The 15019-nt window shown below is 33.0% G+C and overlaps 1 protein-coding gene across 4 annotated transcripts in view; it reads left to right on the forward strand.

The window, feature by feature from the left end:
* Nucleotides 1-2649, forward strand: part of esyt2b (extended synaptotagmin-like protein 2b) — a 30660-nt gene extending 28011 nt beyond the window's left edge. The window contains exons 21-24 of one of the 4 annotated variants that reach the window (XM_052562395.1): nt 3-134; nt 1242-1347; nt 1429-1478; nt 1558-2649. In XM_052562395.1, the coding sequence (XP_052418355.1) occupies nt 3-134; nt 1242-1347; nt 1429-1478; nt 1558-1603 (334 nt within the window). In that variant the 3' untranslated portion in view covers nt 1604-2649. The remainder of the gene's footprint in view (nt 1-2; nt 135-1241; nt 1348-1428; nt 1479-1557) is intronic. The other 3 variants (XM_052562396.1, XM_052562397.1, XM_052562398.1) reach the window with 3 other exon arrangements.
* Nucleotides 2650-15019: the final 12370 nt, after the last annotated feature.

Consider the following 15019-nt stretch of genomic DNA (forward strand, 5'->3'; position numbering starts at 1 on the left):
AGGAACCTCATAGCACTGAGTAAAGATGGTTCAGACCCATATGTCCGTCTGTACCTGTTACCAGACAAGAGCCGGAGTGGCCGCAGAAAGACCAGTACACTCAAGAAGACGCTCAATCCCATCTACGACCAGTCGTAAGAGACACACTAAGCACGCATTTCAAATGATCTTCTTTATAATAGTTGGTTCAAAAGACCTTTTATAATTGGTCAAAAAGAAAAAGTTTTCTAAAGTGTACATCTTGTTTTTACAAGATAGCTTTGTTTTCTGTTTTCTGACACTTAATTGCAATTAAATGAAAATGAGTTTAAATTCATATTAAATGCATTTAACTGAACTGAATGTTTTTGACTGACTTTAATAACTTGAGGACATCCTTCTATGTAAATTTATAATTACTTTTTATAGTATTGATGCAATTTCTATTGAAACTTATGAAATGTAAGTAATGTATTTATATACAATTGCAATTACGTATTTGTAATAATGAAGTAGCAGTTCATTAAATTGAAACTATATTTACTTATTACACACTGCAGCTAAAATAAAAAGTCAAGTACTCTACATGTGCTTTAGTATGTTAGTCAATATAATACATAAATTAAATGTATTTATTTAAAACACAACAATAGATTATTTAAAAATTATTTAAAAATGTCATTATTTTGCCAGTACAGCTTTTTTTTTTACATTTAGTACAATTAAGCACACTTCTTTTTCACAATCCATCTTATGCAAACTCATCTTCCATTTAATGTACAATATTGTGTAAGGTGATTATAAGGGCAGTTGAGGAGGGATTCACTCTGTTCATGAACCATCGGAGGATATATACAGTCAAATGTTAGTGTTTGTTTTTTATTTTTTAGAACTTTTGCTAATTGTCTTGGCACTAATACACATTTTACTGATAGTATTCATGTCAAACCTAATGTGGTTACAGACATAGTGATGTCTTTAACTCATTTAAATTGCATTCAAATGAGAAGAGGACCCACCAGATCCAATTCGTGTCTGCTGTTTATCTTGCTGTATGCATTTGCATGACATATTAAATCCACAGCGGAGCTTCTTACTGAACAGAGCTAGCTAACTGTTTTACCCTCCAAACCAAGTCTTTATAATATACTGTATGATGCAACTGCTGATATTTCTGAGAAGTTTTCTTTTGTATGATTGCATTACTGAAGGTCGCATAGTAAACTGGTATCTTGACTATCTTGTTGTGTTGCCTTTGTCAGCTTCGAGTTCAATGTGTCTATAGTGGAACTGCACAGGAGAACTTTGGATGTCGCTGTCAAGAATGGCGGAGGACTGTTGTCCAAACACAAAGTACTACTGGGCAAGGTAAAAAAATAATAAAAAAATCTTTCTCATTCAGTTGATCACTGGATTTTTATGGAGGCTTACAGCTGTCTTTGTCTACAGGCACTTGTGGACTTGGCAAGTGAAGACATTTCTAAAGGATGGACTCGATGGTATGATTCTGATTTATTCGTACAGTCACTCTTGTAAATGTACTTTTTCTTGCTTACAAAAACTTCCTTTATTTCTCAGGTATCATCTAACTGAGGATGGCTCAAAGAAGATCATTCAGATGTAGTTGTCCATGCTAGAAAGCAGGAAAAATTGGAACAGCAGATAACTGGGACATGCCACGAAATGCACAGGATAAAGCAGAGGCTTTAGTAGCAGACGAGCAGCACTGGAGTAACTAAACTAGGCTACTTCTACTGGGATTTACACTGGCCTACAAAGTGTCTCGCTCTCATTCTCACCAAAACTAAAATTACTACCTTAAGCAGTAATGGTCCGCTTACTCTCTCTTTCTCAGAGGATACAATCTGATTGTCTTTTTTTTTTTCTGCTTGTTTGTTTTATCCTTATATTCATCTTATTGGTGTTTGGATGCGTAACTTCACTTTTTATCAGATAAAAATGGTTGCCCATGAAGTAAAGAAACAACAGTAGACAAAAAGATCATTAGATTAATTATTAAATGTGCCTTTATTTATTGTATTTAAGTTATTTTGATAATATTATTAACCTTTTTGATTTATTTTTAATACTATGTTTTATAAGCAATCAAAATCACATTAGAATTTTTTTTTTTGTTGCTGGTAAATCAGACATGTTATTGTAGCATTGTTGTTTGTTTGAGGCTGTATGTACGGCTGTATGTATGGCTGTATGTGTATGTACTGTATGTATGAACATTTTCTTTCCTTTAGATTTTATGCTGTTTTTTCTACCACATACATTTATGGAAAATCCAAGCTATGTTCAGCTCTTCATAAATGACCCATTGATAATTTGTTTTAAAAGTATTTTACTGTATCCTGTTGAACACAAAAGGAACAGCCTGTAAAGAAATGTTTGATATGCATTTTGTCTGCAAGAGTTTTATGTGAAAAAGTTAAATGTGTTTTTAGTATGTGACATTTGTAAGACGATAATAGCTTGGTTATAAAGTGTTTTGGATTGTTTAAAGACTGTGAAATGGCTGTTGATATGATTTCCAGCCTTATTCTTCTCTATGCATTATGCATGATATCATTAAAATATGAAGATCAACACGAACCACAAAGAACTTGTAACTTGAATCCATTTTAGAGTTAAAGGGCCTGAATGCATTGTATTACCTTATTTGTTTAAACAGTTATTTTAATTTTGTTTCTATTCGTACTTTTGTTTTTGAGGTCAGGTCATTCCTGAGATTCAGTGCCTTTTTTGACATCATAACACTCAAAAAATGAAACACTATATTATATACTACTTATTCTTGTGTAATTATGATTACATAAGAGTAATCATAAAAGTAAAAAAAAATTTTGGTATATACATATATTGTATATACAACCTTATATATGTTACCTTATATTTATATAAACCTTATATATGTACCTTATATTTATATAAATTAAAGCAATTATAAGCTAAATTAAAGCTGCAAGCAGCGATGAACCGTTCCTCGCACCCGGGCTCACCAGCAGCCAAAAAGGTGAACGGTGAGAAATATGCATTTAAAGTCATAAATATAAGTGGAATATATCAAAGTATATTCCATATACAGTATGTGCCGATCTTCCTGTTGCCAGCAGGTGGCGCTATCATTATAATGGAATATTGGCCTTTAGATGTGTTAAGGCCTGGACTCTTATCAAACATGTGAAGTTTGGGGAAGATCGAACATTTTATACCTGAGTTACAACAACTTCTCTTGCTGTGGCCAGACATCAAGTTTTGTCATGGCGCCATGGACACGCCCTTAAACAAAAACTCAAGATTTCCACAATTTAACATTGCACAGGCCTTTAGATTAGACTGACCACAAAAATTACATTAAAGGTCCCGTTCTTAGTGTGTAATGTTGTTGTTAGAGTATAAATAATATCTATAAATTCTAAAGCTCAAAGTTCAATGCCAAGCGAGATATTTTATTTAACAGAATTCGACTACATCAAATGACATGTTTGGATTACATCCCTCTAGTTCCTGCAGTAATGGCATCACTAAAACAGTTTTTTGACTAACCTCTGCCCCTATGAATTCACAAAAAGGGGCGTGGCCTTGTTGCGTTCCGACGGAGAAGAGGAAGAGTTGTGTTTGTGTTTGTCGCCATGTCTTCAAAACGCATGTCTTCATCACCTTTGTTTGGCCTTCCCAGGGATGCTGTACTTAGAGATCACTGGTTACAATTTATGTTTAACTCGGTTCCCGAAAATTATAATCCACATTTATGGAAAACATTTTTTTCCATAAATGAAAACTATTTAACATTAACTTTATTTTACAATGTATTCAAATCTTTATAGTAAAAAAAATAATAATATCAATCTGCAAATCAAATCAATACAATTGATAATATGTAACTGATTACATTTGATTACTTTTTGATTACTTTTCTAAATTTCTATAATTGTCAAATTTTAATTAATTTAAAACATTTAAAGCAGACAGGGTTAAAGTTACAGTGGTACTCAACACTGATTACTGTCAGACTTTCAGAATTCTTCTTCACTTGAATTAAGATTATAATAGTTTAATTGTTATGTACAACCACCTCAAAATAGGGCTTTAGCAGCTCTTTTTACTTTGCAATCTTTTTGAGGTTTAATACTGATTTAAAATCATAAGATATAGTTTAATATCTATGATACTGTTTTTGAAATCAAATCTTTGCATAGCTATGACAGGAAACACTGGCATCTAATAATGACTTTGAAAAAGGGCAGTTCTTAAAAATAAATAAATAATCATATATATATAAACCAAAATAAGAAATAAAACAGTTATGGAATAAGAATGTGTCATATTCTGTGTCTTCAACTCCTGAAACATTGGTGTCTCATATTTAAAATATAAATGTGTGAAAATATTCAGAAATAACTCCCTTTGTACCTAATCATTAACATTTTCATAAGTAACTGTCAGTAACTGTAACCGATTACAGTCACATTTATTTTGCAATTAAATTACGTTATTTAGTTACATAGTTACTGCCCGACACTGGTCAGGTCTGAAGATAAAGGATAAAGGACTGGATTTTTCAAGCGTTTTAATGGAAATGGCAGATGAGGGATGACAGTGACTAGCTAAATTAATCCCCTGGTTTAGCGCCATCTACTGTTTTGGAAGAGAACGTTACTCAGCTGCATTTGTGAGAAAATCTGCCTGGGCGCATGTGAGAAAATCAAACCAGGAGATCTCATAAAAAGCTAACTGTCTCACAATCGTAACAGAGAGGTATGCATTTGTATGCACTAGATTTGGTATTTGTTCAAAGGTTACATGTAATTTGTTGGATGGTTTGTATTTTTGTGAAATGTCATTTAGTCTCATTTATTTATATTTGTAAAACACAATATTACTCAACTGCGTTTACGCTCAAATTTACCTTTTATATATGAACATTGTTTTCTGTTTGTTTGCGAGTCGAGTTTTCATTTGCAAAGCAGATTGAGTTTGTTTGCGAATCGAGTTTTCCTTTACAAAGCAGATCGAGTTTGTTTGCAAAATGCTGGATTTGTTTGTTTACTTATGGCACAAAATTCACTCCATATCTCTAACCTGTTCCCTTGAATAGCACCAGAGGGTCCATGGTATTTCCCTGGGTGCAAGCCCTAGGGCGGTGTAGTCACCTCTACACCGTTTCTGTTGCGTGATGCCACGTTACATGGTTACATTTATAACCTGAGACGTTTTATAATAATATGAAAATATGGGAAATTCATCAGTGAAGCCAATGTTTAGGCAACTTGCTAACTTGATATGATCAACTTTAAAATTCAAGTGAAGAAAACAACTTATTTTATCAATTAATAATTGTGGATGGTATATTTAGTGAACCGAGAACATCTTTAGCAGTTTGTTTCTTTGTCCTTGATCTCATATTATCATTGCAGGAAGTACTTTGGGAAGTGCTGTGGGATGGTGGATAACTAGAAACAAATTCTGTCCTCTTTTTTAATGGAGATGTGTCCTCAACAGAGGGAGAAACCGTACTCTGTGGTGATAAAAAAAAAAACTGGGCAATCTTGCATGGGATAACCTTCATTTGGTCAGTGATGAGTAACTCCTCTCTAAAAATGAAGACTTCTCTGTGGTCTGTTCTGCTCAAGTCTAGAATCAAAGTCTTTTGGCAGGCAAGCTTCTTATGATTTGTGTATTTTTATTGTATATAGGTTAATTATTTTACAACCAAAACCCTAATATAAAAACAGAAATAAAAAACGAAAGCATATAATATGCAAGCTTAGTTGTTCAGACGCATTAAAAGGCAAGGCCGCCAGCACTGGAGAAGCTGTTCCACAGAACCAACACCTGCTTTCTTCACTGCACTTCAGTCCTTTATAGACAGCAGGTGCATTCCAGTGTCTTGTGAGGTCATGATGTCTGGAAATTCCCCAAATTCCCTTTTTCTTATAAAAAGCCTTCCATTTTCACATATTTCTCCACCGGGGACTTTCTTCTTTGATGCCTTGATCATCTTCTGTGCTGTGTCTTCATCACAGCATTCTATGGTAACATCCTTTTTTCTTTAAAGCTCTTACTAATACATGTTTCATTCCTACTGTAGCTATACTCTTGTCATATATGACATAAACATTTTTAATAAATGCTTAAAACAGTAAACTGTGTGGTTTCTTTCTTAATGAACCACTTTCTTAATAAAAACAATTACAACAACGTGTGGATTGTTTCTTAAAAAACTACTTTCTTAATAAATAAAATAACAAAAACGTGTAGGGTGTTTCTTAATAAACAATTTTTCATGTATTTTTTTTATTAAAAACATTTACAGAAACGTGTGGTGTATTTCTTAATAAACCACTTTCTTAATAAAAACAATTACAATAAAGTGTGGAGTGTTGAAGGACAAAATAGCATCCATTCATACAAACAAACAGGGAAGGGGGAAGCAACAATTATTGACATATCAATAATTTACATCTGATAGAAAAAAAAAATTATATGATAAATATATAGTCCAAAATGTCGGAAGAGAAACAGTGCATGCATCAATGGTACTAGGTTTAGCCTTGTTAATTGTGGTGTTGTACATTCACAGGTTACTATCTTAAGGAAGCTACATGAATTCAAAATTAAAAAAGTGAACCAGTTTTGTATAATTGTCTTCTTTGCGGCTGTAAAACCAAACAACATTCTCTTCTTTAATGAGCTTATACAGGAGTTAGATTCACCATTTAGAAGACATAAACCTGGATTAGATGTGTAATCCATTTGAAGTAAAAAGGAAAAAAACGAATTAATATGACTCCATAGGCTAACAAAATTGGACATTCCCAAAACGTGTGGAGAAAAGAATCTGATGATACAGCGTTACAGATATTGCAGTTATAGGTCAATTGCTGTTTCATTTTAAACCTCTTGTAAGGAGCATTGTATGCTATATGGATGGCTTTGAAATGGATAAGATGATGAAAATAAGATTGATTAGACCACACCCTCTCCCGGTTGACCGATAAGTTAAAATCTGTTTATTCACATTTTCACATATTTTTAATAGAAAGAGGATTGGCAGTGTGATCATTAAGTTTACTATATATTAGAGAAACAGATGGCCAGCCAGAGGGTGGTGCGATCCAATCCCACATAAGGTGAGAGGAAATGGGGGATGCCCAGGGAACTCCATATGCCTTGAGAGCAGAGCATAGCTGAAAAAAGACAACATATGATGATGCTGGTAAACAAAATTAGTTCTTAATTATTGAAGTGAGAAGGGTCCTTGGTTATCATATAAGTCACTGCATGTGTTTTATGCCCAATGTAGACCAGAAGGGCCTGACAACTGGCCGATTTCCGCATAAAAAATGTAAGTTGTACCATAAGGGTGTATTGTAAGAAAATTTGAAAGGTCCTCCAATCAGGTGTTTCACCCTTTTCCAGATCCTAATAGAATTGGCCACAACCGGGCCAGCAAACACACCAGACCTGAACCCCAGAGAAAATCTATGGGGTATTGTCAAGAGGAAAATGAGAAATAAGACACCAAACAATGCAGATGAGCTGAATACCACTGTCAAAGAAATGGGCTTCCATTCCACTTTAGCAGTGCCACCAACTGGTCATCTCCATGCCATGCTGAATTGAGGCAGTAATTCAAGCAAAAGGAGCCCCTACCAAGTACATGTACAGTAAATGAACATACTTTTCAGATGGCCAACAATTCACTAAAATTTTTTTTTTATTTGATGTTATTTTTTACTTATGTGTATATATATATATATATATATATATATATATATATATATATATATATATATATATAGGGGTGCTCTACAAACTTTTTTTTTCTAGTTTACGTTGCATTGTTGGAATATTTCTGTTTCAAAGCATGAAGGAGAGCCAAAAGGATGTATATATATATATACACAATTAGCAGGTTGTTAGCATGAGTAGCATGTTGCTAACATGTCGCTAACATTTTGATAACATGATTAGCATGTTTCTTGCATGATTAGCATGCGACTATCATGTTGCTAGCATGTTTCTAGCATGATTAGCATGTTTCTAGCATGATTGGCATTTTGCTAGCATGTTGGTAGCATGTTTCTAGCATGATTAGCACATCGTTAATATGTTGCTATCATGATTAACATGTTGCTATCATGTCGCTAACATGATTAGCATGCTGCTAGCATGTTGGTAGCATGTTTCTAGCATGATTAGCATTTTGTTAGCATTTCGCTAACATATTTCTAGCATGATTAGCATGCTGTTAACATGTTTCTAGCATGATTAGCATGCGACTAGCATGTTGCTAGCATTATTAGCATGTTTGCTAGCATGTTTCTAGCATGATTAGCATGTTGCTAGCATGTTGCTAGCATGATTAATATGTTGCTACCATGTTTCTAGCATGACTAACATGCGAATAGCATGTTGGTAACATGTTTCTAGCATGACTATCTGAAAATCTGTCCCGAGTTTGGAGTTTATAGAGGTAAAGCTCTAGGAGGAGTTAAGAGTTGAAAATTTTGGGTCAGAAGAAGAAGAAGAAGTTTAAATAGGATTTCAGTAAGTTGGCTTTCCCAAGCCAACTTAACAAATCACCATCTTATCGAACCAAACCATGAATTTTGTGAACAGTTACACCCCTATATGACATAGTGACATATTATATGCCACTGGGCAGACACCACATTGCCTGTTACAACATTTGGGCTGCCTTGTTGAGCACAGTGGCACTGAGAACATTATATTTCACTAACACACACACACACACACACACACAGTTTGTAGATGGTTTGTAATGCGTACTGAACTGAATGTTCAAATACAAATACGTGATCATTAGCATACAACCCCAAATATAGCCTATAATGTTGAGGAAAATATGCAATCACCCCAATTTTGTCTTTTCTTTATATGTAATTTTTAACCATCACAGACTTTTTGTAACCAATTTAATGCTATAAACCATTTTGTTTTTGCTAAGACACACACACACACACACACACATATACATACGGTATATATATATAAATTTAGGTAAATTAAAGTGGAATTAATATAAATTGCATATAGCTACACATGTAAATATTAGACTCATTTGAGATTAGCAAAATCTGAAAAGAAAAACTCTTAGTGTTTTCCTAACTTTCAATGAAAAAAAAATTGACAGAGACTGATAACGGCAGTCAGAGGAGATAACAAATGACAAATTTAGCATCCCTCCAAAAGTAACACCCTTGCATTATCATTAACTAGTTTTTTGCAATTGAAAAAACAAAAAAAAACTAAAACTAAATACTGTATTAAAATGAGGATTTACGATGGTCCATCCATTATCTCCTCCTGAATGCCCAACAGATACAGCAGAAAAATAGTGCACATAGTGTACTTTTAATAGCTTTTCTATATAATGTTGAACAGAACATAGGCATTTATAGTAAGGTGAACTCATGTTGTCAGGTTCGTCAGCAAGTAGTTCCTCACCATCAGTAAAGTCTGTAGTCTCCTCTTATTACCACACCTATTGTGAGTTTCTGTGTAGGCTGTTCATTGAAAAAAAAAGGAATTTATATAAAATTAAATAACAAAATATTTACATTTATTCATTTAGAACAAACTTTTTTTTCAAAATATCTTAAAAATGAAGAAAACCACAGGGAAATTTTTGTCATATTAGTAAATTGATTAATGGTTGTGGACTAATTAAATGCATATATATATATATATATATATATATATATATATATATATATATATGCAAAAAAAAAAAAGACCTGTTAAAAAACTAGAAATAATTCAAATGTTTTAGACAGGTTTCTGATGTGTTTCTGCAATTGTTCACTTATTTACACACCTTCAAAAGATGGGATAGGTCCAGTGAGGTCTTTGCCTCACATTTAGGTGTATACACCGCGTAGCCATATTCATGAAACCTATGCAGAACAAACTTCTTTATTAACTGCTGAATAAAAAATAATACATGATCATTTTTTAACTGTTAAATTCAGTTCAGTGTAACCGCGTATACAGGCCTGGATTCACATATAATTGTGCATTAGACCAGGCTGAAACACTATTTCAGTTATTTCAGTAAATAAATACTTTACAAATAATACAAAATGCTGCTCTGTGAACCCTTTGCGATTTTGAGAGAACTCATGTATAGTCGATGTTCTGAGGAGAGAAAATGATAAAAACAGTTTCATGTATGTGTAAATGACCATATATATATATTTTTTTTAATAGGTTAACAGCTTACTATACTGAACAAAATTATAAACACAACACTTTTGTTTTTGCCACATTTTTCATGGGCTGAACTCAAAGATCTAAGACTTTTTCTATGTACACAAATGGCCTGTTTCTCTCAAATATTGTTCACAAATCTGTCTAAATCTGTGTTAGTGAGCACTTCCCCTTTGACAAAGATAATTCATCCACCTCACAGGTGTGGCATATTAAGATGTTGATTAGACAGCACGATTATTGCACAGGTGTGCCTAGGCTGGCCATGATAAATTACTTTTATCACACAACACAATGCCACAGATGTCTGGGTTTTTCTTCTGACTGCAGGAAAGTCCACCAGAGCTGTTGCCCATGAACTGAATGCTCATTTATCTACCATAAGCTGTCTCCAAAGGCATTTCAGAGAATTTGTGAGTACATCCAACCGGCCTCACAATGTGTATAATGTAACCACCTCAGCCCAGTGATCCAAGTTTTTCAAGTAGGTTGATTTTGTATGTATCATTGTTCTATTATAATTTGTCACAGTTTTCTTGTGTTCAGTAAGCTTTTTACCAGTAAGTGGTATTGAAATTGGTAACAAAAATTGTGAAATTTCAGTGCACCAAAACGTTTTTATAGCATAAAAACCCTACTTAACATACTGGCTGATTTGTAGATTTGTTTAAATTTTTTTTTCTTATTTATTTATTTTATTTTATGTTATGACGTTTTTTTTTTGTAAGTGTAATGAAAGGGCGACTCCAGAACCTCAGAACTGGAAAGTTTTTCAATGATCACAAGTTCCTGCACAAACTGCAAAGACTGTAATGGTTCTTCCAGGAAACCCTATTAGGAGGAAAAGAGCTTTGAGGCACTTAAAAATATATATTTTTTTTAATTCTCAAAAGGATATCTGAGGCACCTTTATTTCTTATATTGTATGCACAGGTGCAATAACAGGTGCCCGGCGCTTGCTTTTCTAAATGTAAACTACAAGGTACACTATTCGTATTATCTAAACATTCAAGGGGTGATCAAAAGTTCAGAGACCATGCCCATCATGATAAACAATTGAAAACCGTCCTCTTCAAGGTAACATTATTCTGTTTGTGTAATGATGCAGTAGCCTATAGCACTCCTGAGTCCTTTTAGATTAGGACTCAGGAGTGCTATACTGCATCATTATAGCATCAACAGACTTGCATGGGATAACATGCCTGAACTCATTTTGTCAGTGATAAGAAATGCCTCTCTAATGACGCAAATACTTGATATTTTATAGTGTTTTGCCAAAGACCAGCTCAAAGCCAAAGTGACGCATGGAAAAAAGTAGAATCTTATAATTTCACCTATAGGGCCTGTTTCATAAAACAAATTGAACAAATAATCCAGGTTAGTCTGACTTATTGTCATATGTTTTGTTTCAAAATAAGTCAGACTAACTGAAATACGCCTGGGTTATTTGGTGAACTTGTTTTATTAAAAAGCCCCCTGCTTAGTCTAAGCCTAGTTTGACTATCTGAAGAGCTTTTGAGGTTTTGTTGTGTCTGGGAAAAAAATGTGTATTACTTTTACTTTTCTTTATTATAAACACTACTTAACAAATGAGGAGTTTTGATAGATGACTTTGATTTATTTACTTATTTGCAATAAACTTAATTTCTGAAGTATTTGCTGTCTGAGTGTTTTTTTTATTCTCTCCATTGCATCACAACACCCTGTTCACCCAGTAATTGACTTCATAATCAATAATCCTAAGATTCATTCTTATGAGCCATTTCAGTACAGTTAAAGGGATAGTACAGTGCAAAATGAAAATTCAGGCATCATATATTCGCACCACATGTGACTTTCTATTACATGTATAAATAATAATATAATTTATCAAATTAAATATTGTAACAGTAAAAAGAAGAATTTAGTGAATTATGATTTAGTTTTACTACAAGAGCACTGGAGGTTGTATAATGTTGGTTGTTTGCACGCACTGATCTATAATATAGATCAGTGATCTATAATATAGATCAGTGGGTCTATAACATTTTTTGTTACATCTCTAGGAGGATTTTGTTAAAATACAACGCACGGAAATTACAAAAATTACACAAAATTTGCTCATAATATAAAAAATAACCGACTTCCTGTTGGGTTTAAAATTTTGCTGTAGTCTTTTTTGTAGGTATTACGTGTGTGTGCCAATTTTCATGCATGTATGTGAAACATAGTTGGAAGGCTGTTGATTTTTTTAGTATAGGTGGCGCTGTTGAGCCATTTTGCCACACCCTCTTCTGAATCCTATATCAGACAAAAAAATTCACCAGGTTTGACCTTTGTGAAAAGTTTCATGACTTTTTGAGCATGTTTAAGCCCTCAAAAATGTGATTAATTTGGAAGAAGAAGAAGAAAAGACGGAGCAGATACAAGAGGGTCCTCGCACCATCGGTGCAACCCTGTTAGGGACAAATGAGCAACAATTTTGAATATCTATGAATGTGTGAAATTTAACATTTAAAATGTAAAAAAGTTTAAATGCACCACTTCTTCAACTTAAAAAAGGAACTGCTGTCACTATGTTCACTAAAGGTGCCCAGCCTGTTAGGTTTTCTGTGTGTGTTCATCATCAAAATGGCAGACACAGGCCTTGGGACATTATTTGGTGGTTTAAAATGCTGTAAAATGTTTAGATGTATATAGCTATTAATAAAAACTTAAATATGCTTAAAGATCACAAGGTGTTTTATGTCAAAGACAACTTCAAAAATGTTGTTGAATCTTTTAAGGCAATAATATAATGATCTTTACTGGGGACACAAAAGGCACCAAACCCCAGGAATATTTTGATAAGGTTGTGTGGAATGAGTTGAAGCTAGTAATGGGAGAAACGAAGCTTTTCGAAGAATTGAATCAATTGAACCATTTGCTTCGAAATATGATGATTCGATGTTTCGAAGCACTGGAAATAGCATATGATGGCGACACCTGCTGGTGACAACGATGTAAAAGCATCAACAACTCAGAACAAACTTACAAAACAAATGGAAATACATTTTTAATAAATAAAAAACACCTTAATACTTTTAAATATTAGTTATTGTGTTGTGTTTTTTATTTAAGCATAATCCTTACAATTAACTCAATTACTTATTTAATGAATTGATGTACTGTATGTAATTATTTAATTAATTGTTTTCATTAGAGATGTCCATAAAAACCAGCAAGCAAGAGCAGTGTTATCAGTCAGGCGAAGGAGGTGGGTTTAATTCTATCATTTACTTATTTTGGTATTTTACGGTATGATGTGATATGTAGATTGGAAGTACTCAATGTTTTACACATTTTTAAAAATTGTATAGCCATCTTTGTTAAATATAGCAAATGTCCCTGAATTGTTTATATTTTATTGTAAAATTTCGTGGGATTTAATGTCACATGATTAACTGTGCAACCAGAAGTGGTTCACTTTAAGATCAGCACCCTCTAGTGGTGAACTCTATGGTGGTGAACCATCTGAGTTTCGAAACAGTGTGACGTAACCATAGGACGTAACGAAGCTGCGTTTGCTAAAATCACGTGACCTGGTTTGAAACGCGCTCCGCTGTTTTTCTTTTACTGTCTATGGTTTTTATACAGTCTATGTCCAAAACACAATTCAAAACAAAAGATTCACAAATGTTTCGAACGAACTAGTTTCGAACTAGTTGAAGAAACATAGTAAAATATAATGCTTAATATTTTGGCCTTTTTTTTTTTAGGTCCAGTAATACTAAATTATTGAACATGATTCTGATAAAGACTAACATTTTGAATTTAATAATAATAATCAATGATCAAAATATACTACTACTACTACTACTACTACTACTAATAAATTCTAATTACCATAAAATCCATTGTTTCCATTGCTTGGTATTTCAAAAAATAGAAAGAACAGATTAAAGTTGTTTTGTTTCATTAGTATCTTTCTATAGCAGAACATTTGTTAGAATGTTATCACAATGTAATGTATCATCTGTCATTAATACCTCATGAACAGTTAAATGTTACACACTTATGCTTATGCAAAAAAAAAAAAAAAAAAAAAAAAAAATGGCAATATCCTTATATTTATTTGTTACTCCTCCATCCTAGTACATCCCTGCATCTAATTAAATCCTATTCCATTATCATTTATGGCAAAATTGTTTATACAAATTTATTTGCCTAATTTTTGATTACTTTTTTTCTGTGTGTTGTTGTCTCTGTGAACTGGAAGCTTATGTCACTAAAACAAATTCCTTGTATGCGCAAGCATACTTGGCAATAAAGCTCTTTCTGATTCTGATAAAACTCTTTCTTTTTTTTCTTCTTTTTTTTATTATGCAAACAGACTATTACAATATTTACAAAATGCAGAAAACAAATTCAGAGAACAACATAACATACATATCAGTACGATGTGTGTGTGTGTGTGTGTGTGTGTGTGTGTGTGTGTGCGTGTGTGTTAGTGTAACTGGGTGAGGGAGTAGAAATATATGAATAGAGGGGGCTGTAGGGAAGTACAACAGACTTAACCAAAAAAATAAAAATAAAAAAATAAAAAAATAATAAAGATTTATATACAAACATACATATATACACACATAACAATAGCAATAGTACTAATCATAACAATAATAATAATAATAATAAAAATAATAATGATGATGATAAATCCAATTAATAAGAATAGACAAATGGTAATAATAGTATTATCAGTCGTAGTAATGATGAACATATATTAACAAATATTTCTTCCAGAATGAGGGGGAGGTTAAAGGATCAGGAAAAGGAC

Source organism: Carassius gibelio, chromosome B7, assembly GCF_023724105.1.
Source record: "Carassius gibelio isolate Cgi1373 ecotype wild population from Czech Republic chromosome B7, carGib1.2-hapl.c, whole genome shotgun sequence".
Taxonomy (NCBI): Eukaryota; Metazoa; Chordata; class Actinopteri; order Cypriniformes; family Cyprinidae; genus Carassius; species Carassius gibelio.